Source organism: Trematomus bernacchii, unplaced genomic scaffold (genome assembly GCF_902827165.1).
Source record: "Trematomus bernacchii unplaced genomic scaffold, fTreBer1.1, whole genome shotgun sequence".
Classification (NCBI taxonomy): Eukaryota; Metazoa; Chordata; class Actinopteri; order Perciformes; family Nototheniidae; genus Trematomus; species Trematomus bernacchii.
This window is the reverse complement of record NW_022987689.1, coordinates 13408360-13422523: the sequence shown is the minus strand read 5'-3', so window position 1 is coordinate 13422523 and position 14164 is coordinate 13408360. Positions and strand designations below refer to the sequence as shown.

General features: G+C 41.0%; 1 protein-coding gene across 1 annotated transcript in view; it reads right to left on the bottom strand.

The window, feature by feature from the left end:
- Window positions 1-13620, bottom strand: part of rem2 (RAS (RAD and GEM)-like GTP binding 2) — a 41073-nt gene extending 27453 nt beyond the window's left edge. Inside the window, 4 exon segments of the mRNA XM_034137135.1 lie at window positions 8418-8491; window positions 10463-10775; window positions 10777-10800; window positions 13356-13620. Of these exon segments, the coding sequence (XP_033993026.1) occupies window positions 8418-8491; window positions 10463-10775; window positions 10777-10800; window positions 13356-13367 (423 nt within the window). The 5' untranslated portion in view covers window positions 13368-13620.
- Between the last annotated feature and the right edge of the window lie 544 nt (window positions 13621-14164).

Sequence of the window (14164 nt, the reverse complement as noted above, 5' to 3'; positions counted from 1 at the left end):
AGGCAGGGCCCTATAGTTTAAATCTACTACCCACTAATAAACATATGGACATGGGTTACTATTTAAAAAAAATTGTAAATGTATTTAGGAACCTATCCATGTGATTTTAAGTGGGGGTGGACCTCAAATCCTCTAGGGGGGTCCGGGGGCATGCTCAGAATTTCAATAGCTTACCATTAAAGGGCCCATGTCATGGCCATTTCCACGGATCATAATTCCATTGTTGAGGTCTACTAGAATAGATTTATATTGTGCAATTTTCCAAACTCACATTGGTTTCTCATACAGCATCTCTGTAAACTACGTGTATTCACTGAATTTCACTCTCTGCCTTTAACGGCTCGTTGTAGCTCCAATAGCTCCAGCCCCCACCCTCCCTGTGAGCACAGTGTGCTCTGATTGGTCGGGACGTTGTGAATCGTGCTGAGCTCCGTGGAGGTGTTGTTTCCTTGTTTAGGATACATAGCCAAACACAGCCAAACTCATCCTGAGCACACACAAAGTCACAGCCGAAGTAAAAACAATAAGTGTGGCTTGATATTGAGTAAGAAAAAGGTTGATAAACGCTGAGAGAATGGGTCTGCAGAGAGAATTTCGCCGCGATCCCAACTGTCTGTTATCAGCCTGCAGCCAGGGAGGAGAAATCAGCAGAGCTCCCTGCTCCCTGCACACAGATGTGTGTGTGAGGAAGTCCGTGGATTGGTCAATTTGGACCAATCAACGGGGGCTTAACGTAACGGCTCCGCGGACGTAACGTAACGGCTTCACGGATTGGTCCATTTCGTTCCGGGTACGGCATGACCCGGAACGAAATGGAAGAATCAAATGGACAATGACGTATCTCCAACGAGGCGTTTTGGGGAGGTATTTTCTGTGTTAGAGTTTTACTCGCTACAAGGTGTACTTTGAGGGTTTTGACTCTGCACACCGTTTACATGCATAAAAACCTTCATAACACACAAGGGGACGGGTAATAACCGGAAAAGCATGACATGGGAGCTTTAAATGACGGATATACCTTTCTGTCTGTGATGTTTTACAAATCAAATATTAATGTGTAGAAGTAAAACATGTGAAATAATATAGCAATATCCTGTACAATTATGTGAAAACATGAATAAAACTACACATCTTCAGATGTTATACATACATAAGTGTCCTACACTAATAATACAAAGTTATTATTGCATTGTATGCTGTGTGTACTGTGTGCACCGCCTAGTGGTTAAAGCACATTATTGAAAAAGTAGAAGGTCAATGATAGAAATATAGAATATAAAAAATCAAGAAGATACTGTAAGTGATCTCTACAATAAAACTGTTTAGTGCCGGATGTACAAAGATATTAATAGGAGGATGTGCAAAACAGAACAACTAATTAACCTTTATTTAAACATTAAAGAATACTTTAGGTTAAGGTCTTCTTTTAAATAAGAAAAACGCTTTGGGGGTATCTACAGATAAATATTAAGCCTGACAAAGTACTTAACGTCTAATATATTGCTTTCCTGCAATGTTAACTATGTTGAAGCACTTATTTTAACTGATATTATACACATTAATTATACTCTTATAAGATGTATGTAGATAGTATAAGAAATGTGCAGAATATGACAGTTTAATGGAGGTATACACACATATTGATAGATGTCTTGTAATGCACTGTTGAGGAACCTGCGACCCAAGTTTTTGATCATTGCATAACTACACCGTAGTTGTGTATATGATATGTCAATAAACCTTTGAAAATCTTGAAATCTTGAAAGGGATATGCAAAATAGCCACTATATACAGTCTTTAATGAACTATTAGTAGAGAATAACGAGTAATGAATATACTTTATAGGGATCTGCAGATAAATGTTTAGTCTCAAGCACCAACTATCAAATATGTCGCCTGATTGTTGGCACTTGACAATCACCTTCCCTGAATTTTACTCAGGTGTAACTAAAGTCTGATTTAAGGGTTGTTTATATTTCACATCATTAATCAGAATCTGCAAAGTAACTAAAATAAATGTAGTGGAGTAAAAATACCAGGTTATCCTCTGAATTGTAGTGGAGTAGAATTACAAAGTAACAATGAGCTGTCATGTGGGTATATATGTGACCTGCTCCATTGAAATCAGTCACATTGACCCGAAGACACATTTTGAGTTGTATACACTGTTGGAAAGAGGAGATTCCTAGCTCTCTAATGATATCAGGATTGTTTTTGTACTCCAAATACCAAGTCATCATTTTGAGAAAAAGGCCTTTAAAGTTTCCTCTTCTCTGGAATCCATCGATCTGATTGATTATTAGCGGAGCAAATGATCAAAATACTATGGAGGGAAGATATTTTAGTTTGGATTACTGGTCTGGGGGAAGCTCGCGAGTGTGTGTGTGTGTATACGTGTGTGTGTGTTTGTGTAATTTTGCGTTTGTGTGTATTGTGTTTGTTTCCCGGGGAAAACACTCACGAGAAACACCGGCTATTGTTATGCCTGCTGTGACGTCAAGTTACTCCGTTCTCCGCTTGTAATTATGCCGTTACAAGCTTCAAAGTTGTATTTATCATCTGAATTTGCCGAAACAAGTTTAATATTCTGAAAGCCAAGACTTTGTTTAATTGAAATCAGATGAAAACAAACTGTAACGGACCTGCTGTGTTATCTATGATTACTATACGCCTTACATTCATAATTTCAGCCGGAGGGAGGGGGAGCTGCACTGCGGAAGAGCAGAGTGGCGAGTGAGAGCTGTCATCTTCCCTTTACAAGCTTCAAAAATGTATTTATCGTGTGATTTTGGAAATAAAAGTTTCATATTCTGAAAGCCAACACTTTGTTTATTTAAAATCAAACAAAACCCCCGAACCCCGAAAAAACTATTTTTTTACGCAAATCCACGTTTATTTTGAAATGAGCCGTTGCGACTTCCGACTGATTTCGATAGAGCGGGTCACATATTAATGCTGCCCATTATGGACACAAGCAATTTTCACCCATTTATTAATTATATGTTTTAAATTTGATAACATTCCCAGTAGACGTTCCATAGAACATTTTTGCGAAACACAATAGCCAGCATGTGTAGTTCTGGGGGGGGGGGGCTGTTCCCGTTCAAGTCCAGTTTTGGATAGTCTGCCGTGGTTTCATTCCATTTCAAAGAGCTGTTTGACGCTCGGCGTAACCTTGGCGCACTGCCACTCCAACATCCAATCCCAGAGCTTGAAGATGAATCACGGGGTTTGTCAGGCAAAGGTACTGTAGTCCCAAACGATAGCTGAGGATTATGGGTAGTGTAGTGTCTTCGGCCATCCTAAACTCAGAAATGTTTTTCGGATTTCATATCGCATTAACACCATATCCCAACGTGCATTGCGGCTAAAACATCCAATCACCGAGCTTAAACCATAGCTGAGGATCTTGGGTAATCAGTTCAGTGGGTGTGTATCGCAATGATGCTCGAAATGTCCCATATAGGCCTACGTCTGTTTCCAGTTATTTATTTTTAAATTCAGTTCCTGACGGATGCCAAAAAAGCCCGAGATTATAGAATTAAACAAATAAATAAAAACAAGGATAATTGTGTGTTATTGTTGAGTAAATAACAGTGTGTTATTTAGAAAAGAATAACAAATTAGAAGGAAAAAAAGATTTTAAAAATACAGATTTCAGTATTCTGAGGCTCTGAGCCCCATTTCTTTTCCTCGCGGACGGCAAAAAAAGTCTGACACTATACGATTTAAAAAAAAACAATAATCGTGGCTTGATATTGAGTAAGAAAATGTTTTTATGAACCACACAGCTTCCGGTCTTCCAAGACGCGACCGGACAAAAAGACGTGGTGCAGGCACGAAACATACTACCAATAGAAATACATTGCTTTTAAAATCGTTCTGTGTGACACGAAAAAAAGGGGGAAATCGTGTTGGTGAACACGAATCAATAGATTAAATGTCGTGACTATAACACGAAATGCCGTGAGACTGGGTTGTGTGGCGACTCCCGGCTGCAGTGCTATCACTCAATCCTGCATTTATTTCGGGAATGTTGACACAAAAACAAAGGAAATTTCACAAACTCGATAAATAATGAAATGCCATAATCTGAAGTTTTGAGAGAGACACTGTTCCAAATAAGAAATCAGTTATTGACAATTAAAGCGGCCAGTATTGATGCGGCCATGTTTGATCGAATTAGCTTCCTAAACTAGCTAGCTTATTGTAGCATTACATCGTGTTTGAGTGATTTCAAGCTAGCTCTGCTTTGCCCCTGTTTGTGTACATCTTGTGAACTATAGTAGATAGATACATTAAGGGCTCAGGCCCCTTGAAGGATTTGTAATTTAGCTGTAGCTAGCTGCATTGTCGTTTCAAATTGGTAGGATTGCTTTGCTAACAAATCATCTGCCTGTTAAAACAACTTAGACTGTCTAAGATGTTTTAACAGACACAAGGCAGATCATTTTGTGATAATTTGATTATGATTTTAGCTGTCTAGTTTTTCTGAGCTGTTTAGTTTGTCAGTTCTCAGCTAGGGTAATCCACCTGAACTAGAAAACTCAATTTCACTTGAAAAGGATTTTGATATTTATCCCTTAAACAGAATGCAGCATATAGCTTTTCCATGTTGTGGTTTTGGTTCACACACAATTGAGCAGTGACTCCCAGCAGAGATGAAAACAAACACAACTGTTAAGGTATAATAGTTTATGTGGATTAGGGCATGAAATGAGAAAATGTAGTCCACTCCAGAGCGACTCTCATAAGGCTGCAAGATAGCATAACAGGAAGCAGGGAAAATATCCAGGGAAAGAACCCCTGGAGACACTCCAAAAATGTCTCTCTCTCTCTCTGTTTCAATGGATGACCAAACAGTGTTTTTCTTCCGTCCTAATCAGGCGAAAGAATGTGGTCAAGCAGCAATTATCTTCTTCCAAATGACGTCCTGGACTATTTCTTTAATTTGCTTTATAATAATAAACGATCCTGCCCTATGGGGGTAGCAGCAAGTACACATATATACAGAGATGGCCTACATTTTTACAGGCCTAAGGCTGCACCTTTTTGTATTCTTTGATAAATATTTTAATTTTAAGCTATCAAATAATAATGGCAACTGCTGAACTGGCTCGAGCTCAGAATAAATCAAGCAAATGCATGGACACTGACACAGAAGAACACACATTACAGTTAAAAAGGGTGATCTGGATCTCCTTCTTTATTCCCTTCAAACAGTCTTATTTAGCGATATATAACACAAACAATGTCAGTCTGAAGGCAAAGGACAGCATAGGCAGGCTAGATCAAGGCCAAGATGCCAGTGTTTCTATTTTGGGAAAATTGATTACTTATTTAAATCATGCAACGCTTGTGACATCAGCAGAATACACGACGTACCAGAGTCTGGCTCAGCAGACTCTCAGCCTTCTGTGCATGTGTGTGCTGGTGTGCTTAACACATATGACCAGGCAGATGGGAGAGTCAATCTCTGGGCACATCACGATTCTGATTCAGAGCGCCACAATTGGAAAAACAATTGTTATGAGGCTCAACATTTCCAAGTTTTGGGGATTTTCTAATTTGATTGATTTGTTCTCATGTTGCAAGCTCTATCTGTTCCAGTGGTGATTTTCTCTGCTAGACCTCAAGTAACTGACTAATGGAAGCTTCAGCAAAATGCCTTTCCTCTGTTTTCACCACACCTAAAGCGAGTGCAGTTGCCATTTGTCATGGATTACGTGTGCCGTTACACCGGGGTAGTTCTCATTGTTTCCTGATGTCCAATAGTCACCAGTCAGTGCAGGAGTACATGTACAGTAGCTTGTGCTGATTCATCCGCTCCCTTTGGCTTTTCACTGCCACGCAATTCATTGTATACTCCATGATGGAATAATGGAAGCAATTGTGGGACAAACTTGGTAATGTGATGAGTTTGTGTAATTTTAAGAATCACTACGCTGCCTGCAAAGTGCAAACACGCAACACCGGCCGGAAACATTACCATTAGGAGATAGCGCTGAAATTAGTTTTCGTTGTGCTTTCAGCTGTTAGCAGCATTTTTTATTTGCACCTTTTTGTATTTGTAGCGTTTCGTTTATGCAGCCCTTTAGGTAAAGTTGATTTCGTCAATTTGTGAATGATTTCTAAATGCTGTGCATGTGTTGTCAAGTTCTTAAGGCCGCTACACACCCACCTGAGACCAAAGAACGCGTACCGAAGGAATCCCGACTTTTACGTCAGCTTCGTCGCCTGCGTCGGCTACGCCGCCCGCTACGCCGCCCGCTACGCCGCCCGCTACGCCGCCCGCCTACGAACACACCGCAAATACTTCAGTCGACGAGTGGCAATAACTGTCCTTACCAGCAGGCAGCGGTAGTATGAACAGCCAATCAGAGTGATTGCTTGGGCCGACTTTCTCTGACCTCCCGCGGCCGATTCAACATGTTGAATCGGCCGCGGGAGGCATCGGGAGGTGTGAAAAGGTGCCGTAAAGAGACGACGGTGCGGGACACACCAACCTGAGTAGGGCGCCGTGAATGCCCGACTGCCTCTGAAGGCCTCTGACTCCCAAAATCGGGTTGGCGTGTAGCCAGCTTTAAAGATGTTTTTTTCATTGCCACCGGTCAGCCACCGTAGTTTCCAGATTAATAGCGAGGGTTAACGCGTTAACGTTGACAGCCCTTCTTTCGGTAAAAACCTGTCCACTTTTGGTGTTATATTTGAATACAGAGACAAAAAAAACGAATTGTGTACACCTTAAGTAACGGGAAATTTGTGTTGGTCTTAATGTGCTGCTGCATTTATTTGGGCACAAACTGCCAACTTAACTCTTTAAACATGTGCTTCACTTCACAACTTTACCACTAAACTTAAACTGTCTCTCGTCCACTCCCATTGCATTCTCTGGAACTCTCAATCTCTCTTTAACCACACTACTCACCCCCTATTCACACCCCCCTATACTGAAGGTTTTCTTGTATGCACTTTGACACGCGGAGTCAATATACTGTATTTCTGCACTCAAAGTAAGCTCTACCTGTGATTTGTAGTGCTCCCCTCTCTGCACCGCAGTTGGGGAAATTATAGTTCCAGCTGGACCTTGATGTGTCAATCAGCTGTGAGTCAAGCCACAAAGCACTTGAAGGAACAATCACTGAGTGTGTATGTTACAGTTTTTCATCTTTTTTGGCAGTTTGTATGGCAAGGGAATGACGAGGCGTGGATCGGCCTGGACAGAGAACACAAGACGCCCCACAGCCAAAGGAGTTGGATGTTGACTGTTGTAGCATCATCTCATGTGAGAGTGACTGAGTAAATCAGCCCTGTATGTGTGTGTGTCTTTGCATGTTGCTACGGCAACCCTGGCTCATGGGACTTGTGGTTACTGCCGTGCAAGTCCTGGGCCAAAACAAATGTTAGGCAGCTGGACAACACATGTGTGTACACCTGTGGGAAGGTCTTCATCTGTGTGTCTTTTATCCATGGGCATTTCAACTGAAAATCATGAGAATTAATTGGTGGATGATTTGGGTCGCTTTCCAGCCCTCTCTGCCTCCATCGCCCCCCCACCCCCCACAGCGGGCAGCGAGATCTGAAGATTATGACAGCTGCAATAAGGAAGGTCAACAAAATTGGGGGCTAGAAAGGGAGCAGAGAGATTACATAAAAAGTAAGGAAGTGGAGAAATTATCTGGCTTTCAGGGGAGTTCCCCCAGAGCGAAATGTATCTGCGTGTGAATAATTTAACCTTACGAGGAGAACCCCTTAAGGCCGAGTGGACATCTGGAATGAGATGCATTAGAGATGATGATTTACCCTACACACTAATTAGAGTGCTTGCCCGTTCCATCACATTATTTGCAGGCATTAGTATGTGCACGCTTTTGAATTTCGCACAATGTCGTAAGTGTGACAAGGAGCTTTTTTGACAAGCTGTTATTGCTCCCCGCTTCTGCTCTCGCTCGGTTATTCCTGCTTAAAAAAACATCGCCACAGGGCAGTATTAACTCTCTCCCACTGTTCCGCTCAAGAGGAGAGCCACGGCAATTTTAGCCCTCGCCAAATGTTCTTGTTAGCTGTAGATTTGAATAGAAACAAGTAAAGTTTACAACAGAGCGGTTTCCCACTTTTACGAATGAGAGAACTTCAAAAAGATGCTCCTGCAGGAATCCCTGTACAGTGTAGCACACACACATACGCACTTAAAAGCAAACGTATGAACACACTCTCCTCACACTTCAATACACACAAATACTTTGCCCATCACAGGAATGGAACAAGTGTCACCCAGTTAAGCAGGCAATGAATGTCAAAGAAGATGAAGTGAATGGTGGCTTAGAGAGAAAGGAGTCAAGAGAAGACAGACACTCAGTCTTAACCGTATGAGAAAAAGGAGAAAAAGTGCCTGAAGCACAGAGTCAGTCACTCACCGGTTTCCAGTTGTCGAAAATTATGAGTTTGCTGTCCTCGTCGTCCACTGTCACTGAGCACTCGTATCCCTCTCCTGTAAACAAATACCCATATCAGCACAGATAAACACCACACTGCCATGAAATCGTAGGAGCACTATATATTGAAATACAAAAATAAGACCTAGTATAACTGCAATATGAACTGAAGCGAATAGCATTGGTCCCAACTGCTGCCTGAGGATGTTGATAAATTATTTTGACTGTGATGTAAAATATCCTTGACCTTCTTATGGCCCATAAATCAGTTTCATGTCAAAATTGGGGCCAAATGATGTCTTTGGAAAGTGTTCCTGCAACCAATTACAGACATCTGCTCCTCAGTTTAAGGAGGGCAATTTTATCTCAACATGTTTGTACCCCAATGTGAAGGATACGCCTGATATTCTTTATTATTTTTGGAAACAAACCCCATTGAAAGAAAACCCAAACCAACAATGTTTTAGCCATTTGTTTTACCCTTTACAAATGTTAACTTAGTTTTAACCTACTTTTTTTCCCAAACATGTACATTGGGGGGCATAACCACATATTTTTCATCCTTAAATACTCAGTTATATTCGAATAAAAAATAATGAAATTATTTTCTAACATAAGTACATTTGTGTAGGACTATTTTCAGATGTGGATTCATACATTTTATGAAATATCAGGCTATGACTAAACACATCGTAGTTGTTAATAAGATCAATGTGTTGTTGACACTATAAAACAATATACATTTTAAGCCAAAAGGGTCGTACTTGAAAATGGTTGTTGTTCATTTAACTGCATCGATTCCCTTAGAAAAATAAACTACCTTTAATTGCAAAGCAGCTCTTAAAACACACATTAACCCAAAATAGCTTGAAGTAGATTGGAAAACCCAGTATGATAAATGACAAGTCTATTTTAAGACACAAGCATGCCACATCTCCTGTGGTTAATCAAGGCTTGCTGTCTTATACTGGTAATTACTTGGTGTGGGCACATATTGATTGATGAGTTGTAAACCCACTCACTGCGCTGATACGTTGCTGGAGCTTCTGGTCAATACTATCAAAAAGTGCTAATTAAATAGGTGTTGATTAGTGTTTGTTTTACACTTTGCAATGTTGTATGTGTAGCTTAAAGAATAAATTCACACTTTGCTGAAATGTATAATAATGATGCCAGGACCATCAGGGAAACGTGTACAAGCTTCTTGGATGAAAGTGCTTTTTTTTGTCCATTTATGATGCATGTATCCAAGAGTACTACATGTGCAGATATGAATACTGTATAACACGAGTCAGGGGCAAGTCAGCTCGATGCATGAGGGAGGGTAGACGTCTCTTAATGTCACTGACTCATTGATTGGCTGGTTGAGGCTGACGACAGATTACACTGGTTGTTGCAGTGAGCTGTGTCTGACAGAGGCCAAATCAAGGCTGTTTATATAAGCTTTGAAGGGAAATACACCCGCAGCGGTATATAAGTTATTTGTTTTGTTGCCCAGAAGATAGATGAGAAGATTGATTGATACCACTTTCACATCCATCTGTTTAATATGAAAGCAGCTAGCAGTTAGCTTAGCTTACCGAAAAACTGAAACTTGTTGGAAACAAATAGCTAGGCTTTGTTAAGAGGTTGCATATACAAATCCATTCACTTATCAATACCACTTAATGTCTGCACATTATATGTAATTTTTAACAGGTTGATAAGTAGTTTTCAGAGGGGCTGGAAGGCAGATTTTGGGCTTTGGACTTAGCCAGAATAGATGATTCCCGCCGCTTCCAGTTATATTGCTAAGCTAAGCTAACCAACCGCTTGCTCAATCTTCACATTTAGCGTAGAGACGTGGATGTAAGTCATTTGAATCTTAACATCAAACTCTAACTGCAAGGAATTCTGACTGTTTTAAATCCACACTGAGTGTCTAAATGAATTGTTTCTTGGGACTTATTATAAACAGGTTGCCAAGGCTAACACAGGTGCACAATCACACAAAAACACACTCCACCAATCCCAATCCAAGTCTTTACCACATGCTTGTGTTTCAGAGTCTATAGACAGGGATCTGTCCGACTGCCCGGCCAGAGATAAGGCTAGCGACGACTTGCCCACGCCATTCTGTCCAAGGAGCACTATCCTTAACGCCCCACTGTGGCTGTTGAAAGCCGACTGGGCGACTGCTGATTGGCTGAAGGACTCATCCCGAGGCACCGCTGTGTCACTGATGGGCAACGTGACGGGCTCCTCACTGCCAGGGATCCAATCACAGTCCTCAGAGACAGCCTCTTCCCTCCGCAGCTGGTGTTTGAGAGGTAAGGGTGTGCTTCCACGTCGGAGGGGGGGGCGCCGTGGTGAGAAACATAGTGTACTAGAATGAAACGAGACACATAAGAGAAGACGTGTTAGAATAGAAAAGGGGACAGTATATACATTTTCCAAGAGGTTCAAAACAGGCTGCAGATTTACCTGTAACAATGTATGTTCTGGTTATTGTTAACACTGAAGAATGGGGGAAGGGTCTTTCCACTGTGTGTAAAGGGGAGGGAGGTGATAACAGTGGAGGTGAGTCAGATAAGTGGCAGTGTGAGTGGAAGATGCCGAAGAAGATTCAGAGCATGTCAAAAGGAAATCTACGAGAATAACAGGCTATAAGAAGACAGCAGGTTGATCAAGACAGAGATAGAATAGGGACATAATGTAAGAAACACAGGGGAGGGGGAGAGAAAAAGAGGCTGCAGCTGTGTGTAATGAGGGTATGCATTTAAGTGCAGGTGGCTATATACTTTACAATGTGTACATAGTGACCTCCGCTTGAATTCACATGAAAATGGGTCAGAAACATAAAGCCTTGATCTCGATCCCTAGTCATTTAAGCAAAGGAAAGGTGTCAGCTGTTTTATCTGGAACAATAGTTTGGCTGAGAGAAGTGTATGCGTGCACGTGCGTAACAGTGTGTGTGTTTGCAGCCACAGCAGGTCAACCATAGACGACCCTCATCAATATTAATGCAGCAATTAATCTAGCTCCACTAGCACCCCTGGGCTTCTGTGGCCCAGCGTCTGCCTGTGGAAACGCTAAGTACAGAATAGGAGCTAAATTAAAGGCTATGACTATATAATGGAATCCATTTCAGCATCACCACAAAGGAGAGCCGCACAAATTAAAATGAACCGATTAAACATCTCTCTGACACAGTTTAAACACAAACTGAAAGTAATAAACTCTTCAAGTAAGGATTTACCTCAGAGCTGTGGTATTGATTTGTTACATTGTAAAAACTGGTAAGTCCCTTAGCAAAGACATGACATGCTTTTGCTTTGTTTTTATATCAGTTTTTAAAATACAGAATTGTTATCATAATGTAGCATTCGTACAATTTCACAGTAATATGCATTATGTGTAGAATATAATCCTATAATATATCACATCAAAGTATTGTTTAATACAATGGTATAATATCATGTACTGAAATACAGTATTATAGTATAGTACACTACAGTATAGTATAAAATAGTATAGTATAGTTAACATTATAGTATCATATACAATATAGCATACTGTTGTATAGCACAGTAATGTGTAATGCAGTATTCTATGGTGCAATATAGTGTTGTGTAGTATTATGTGATGTGCTCTAGTATTGTATAGTATGTAGTGCAGTACTGTACTGTTTAGTGAAGTATAGTTCAGTGCCTTATAACACAGTTTAGTGTAGTATAGCATGTGTTGTGTAGAGAAATACACTATAATATAGTATAATATACTATAGTATAATATACTATAGTATAATATTATAGTATCAATACAGTATTATTAATAGTATTAGTATAGTGTGTAGTATAGTTTAGTGTGGTATAATGAACTAAAGTGTTGTGTAGTATAACATAGTAGTCTATAGTATAATATAGTGTGTTGTATTCTCCAATATTGTGATACTGTAAACTATTGCAGGAATATTATAATACAGTTTAGTATAAAATAATATAATGACGAATAGAATAGTGTAGTATAGTATAGTGTGGTTTAGTATATAAGAATAAGTGTAGAGGTGTAGAGTAATAGTGTAGTTGATCATAATAATGAGCTATAGTATAGTGTTGTTATAGTATTGTACAGTATAGTAATGTGATGTATTATACTATAGAGTAGAGCAGTGTAATAATATACAGTGCAGTTGAGGTGTGGCTGCCTGTGACATTTATACACACACACACACACACACACACACACACACACACACACACACACAACTCACTCGGGTGGCTCAATTAGGTTAATTGAACGAGCTAATCAATTAAGCATGGCCTTTAGAGTCAGCTGCGCTCAGGGGAGCTATACGAGCAGAGAGGAAACCCTGACCGCTCTGAGCCAGAGAGTCAGGGGTTAATCTCCTTCTCTCGCAAGGCTGTGGAGAAACTAGGGCAAACAACAGTGCACAATACAAAATTAATACTACAGGCAATGTTTTTGATCCCACCAGTGTAACAGGCCAAATACACTCTCTGCTTCGGTACCAGCTAAAGCCTAGTTATATCAGATTTTTTGCATTGCCATGTTACTCTATTGCTCATTATAATTCATTTTGGAGTATATATGAAGGCATTTTTTGAATTAAATGGTCCACAAAGTGAAAAACAGACACCATGACACTCATCAATCTAACTATAAAGTCGCCATTGTGTAGCACAGACACACTGGAAGTCTGTGTTTAAAAAAAAATAATAATATCCTGAGAGTAAATATAACAGAATGCTCCAAATCCAAAACTGAATTCCTACACACACAGGGAAAAAGTGTGCTGCACAAAAACAATGATAAGATCTCTTGCTATTCTCTACAATGGAGGGTGTGTGTGTGTAGTCCAGAATTTGTCCAGAACGCACGAGGTGGGTCTTGGAGAAGAAAAAAAAGGTATCGCCTTACCTGGTCAGCCATGGTTATCAATAAGTATCCTCTTTATGGATCAGGTGCTGTGGTTGTTTCCGCCTCTTCCGCCCGGTTCAGGTCATCTGTGCGGGGTGCAGACCCGGCATCACACTCACAGCCGCGGGAGCAGACGGCGCACAAAAGAGACGCTCCACATCTCGTTTAACATCATGTTATTCTTCCCACTCCGGCGCGTAAAAACCTCCTCTGGTGCCGGGCATGGAAAAAACTAGGATAGGCAGTTGTAGTCTGGAAGGGGGGGGGGGGGGGGGGGGGGGGAGGCTACACCTGCGTCTGGAATAAGAAGCGAGTTCTTGTGGGAAAAATAAAGAAAGCCATGAGCACACAAACACACATCCCCTCCTGTCCTTTTGACGTCCTAATGGCCAGCAGCGACTGTGCTTCCCTCCCCACCTCCCGTGAATACCTGCATCTCTCTCTCTCTCTCTCTCTCTCTCTCTCTCTCTCTCTCTCTCTCTCTCTCTCTCTCTCTCTCTCTCTCTCTCTCTCTCTCTCTCTCTCTCTCTCTCTCTCTCTCTCTCTGCAAAGTGTGCATTGTGGGCGCGTCCTTGAGTGGATGTATTACTACGGAAAGGGTTGGGTAGGAGGTGGAGGGGATGGATGGATGGTGATGTTAGGGTGAAGCAGTTCCTCCAGTGTAAATATCAGCTGAGGCTTTCGATTACAAATAGTTCAAATAGGCCTACGTACCTTGGTCCAAGACTGGGTTTTTCCCCGGTGTCTTTGAAGGTAAACAATCAGGTTTTCTCGCTGTGAGGTGAAGCTGCCGCGAGAGGGAAGCAGAG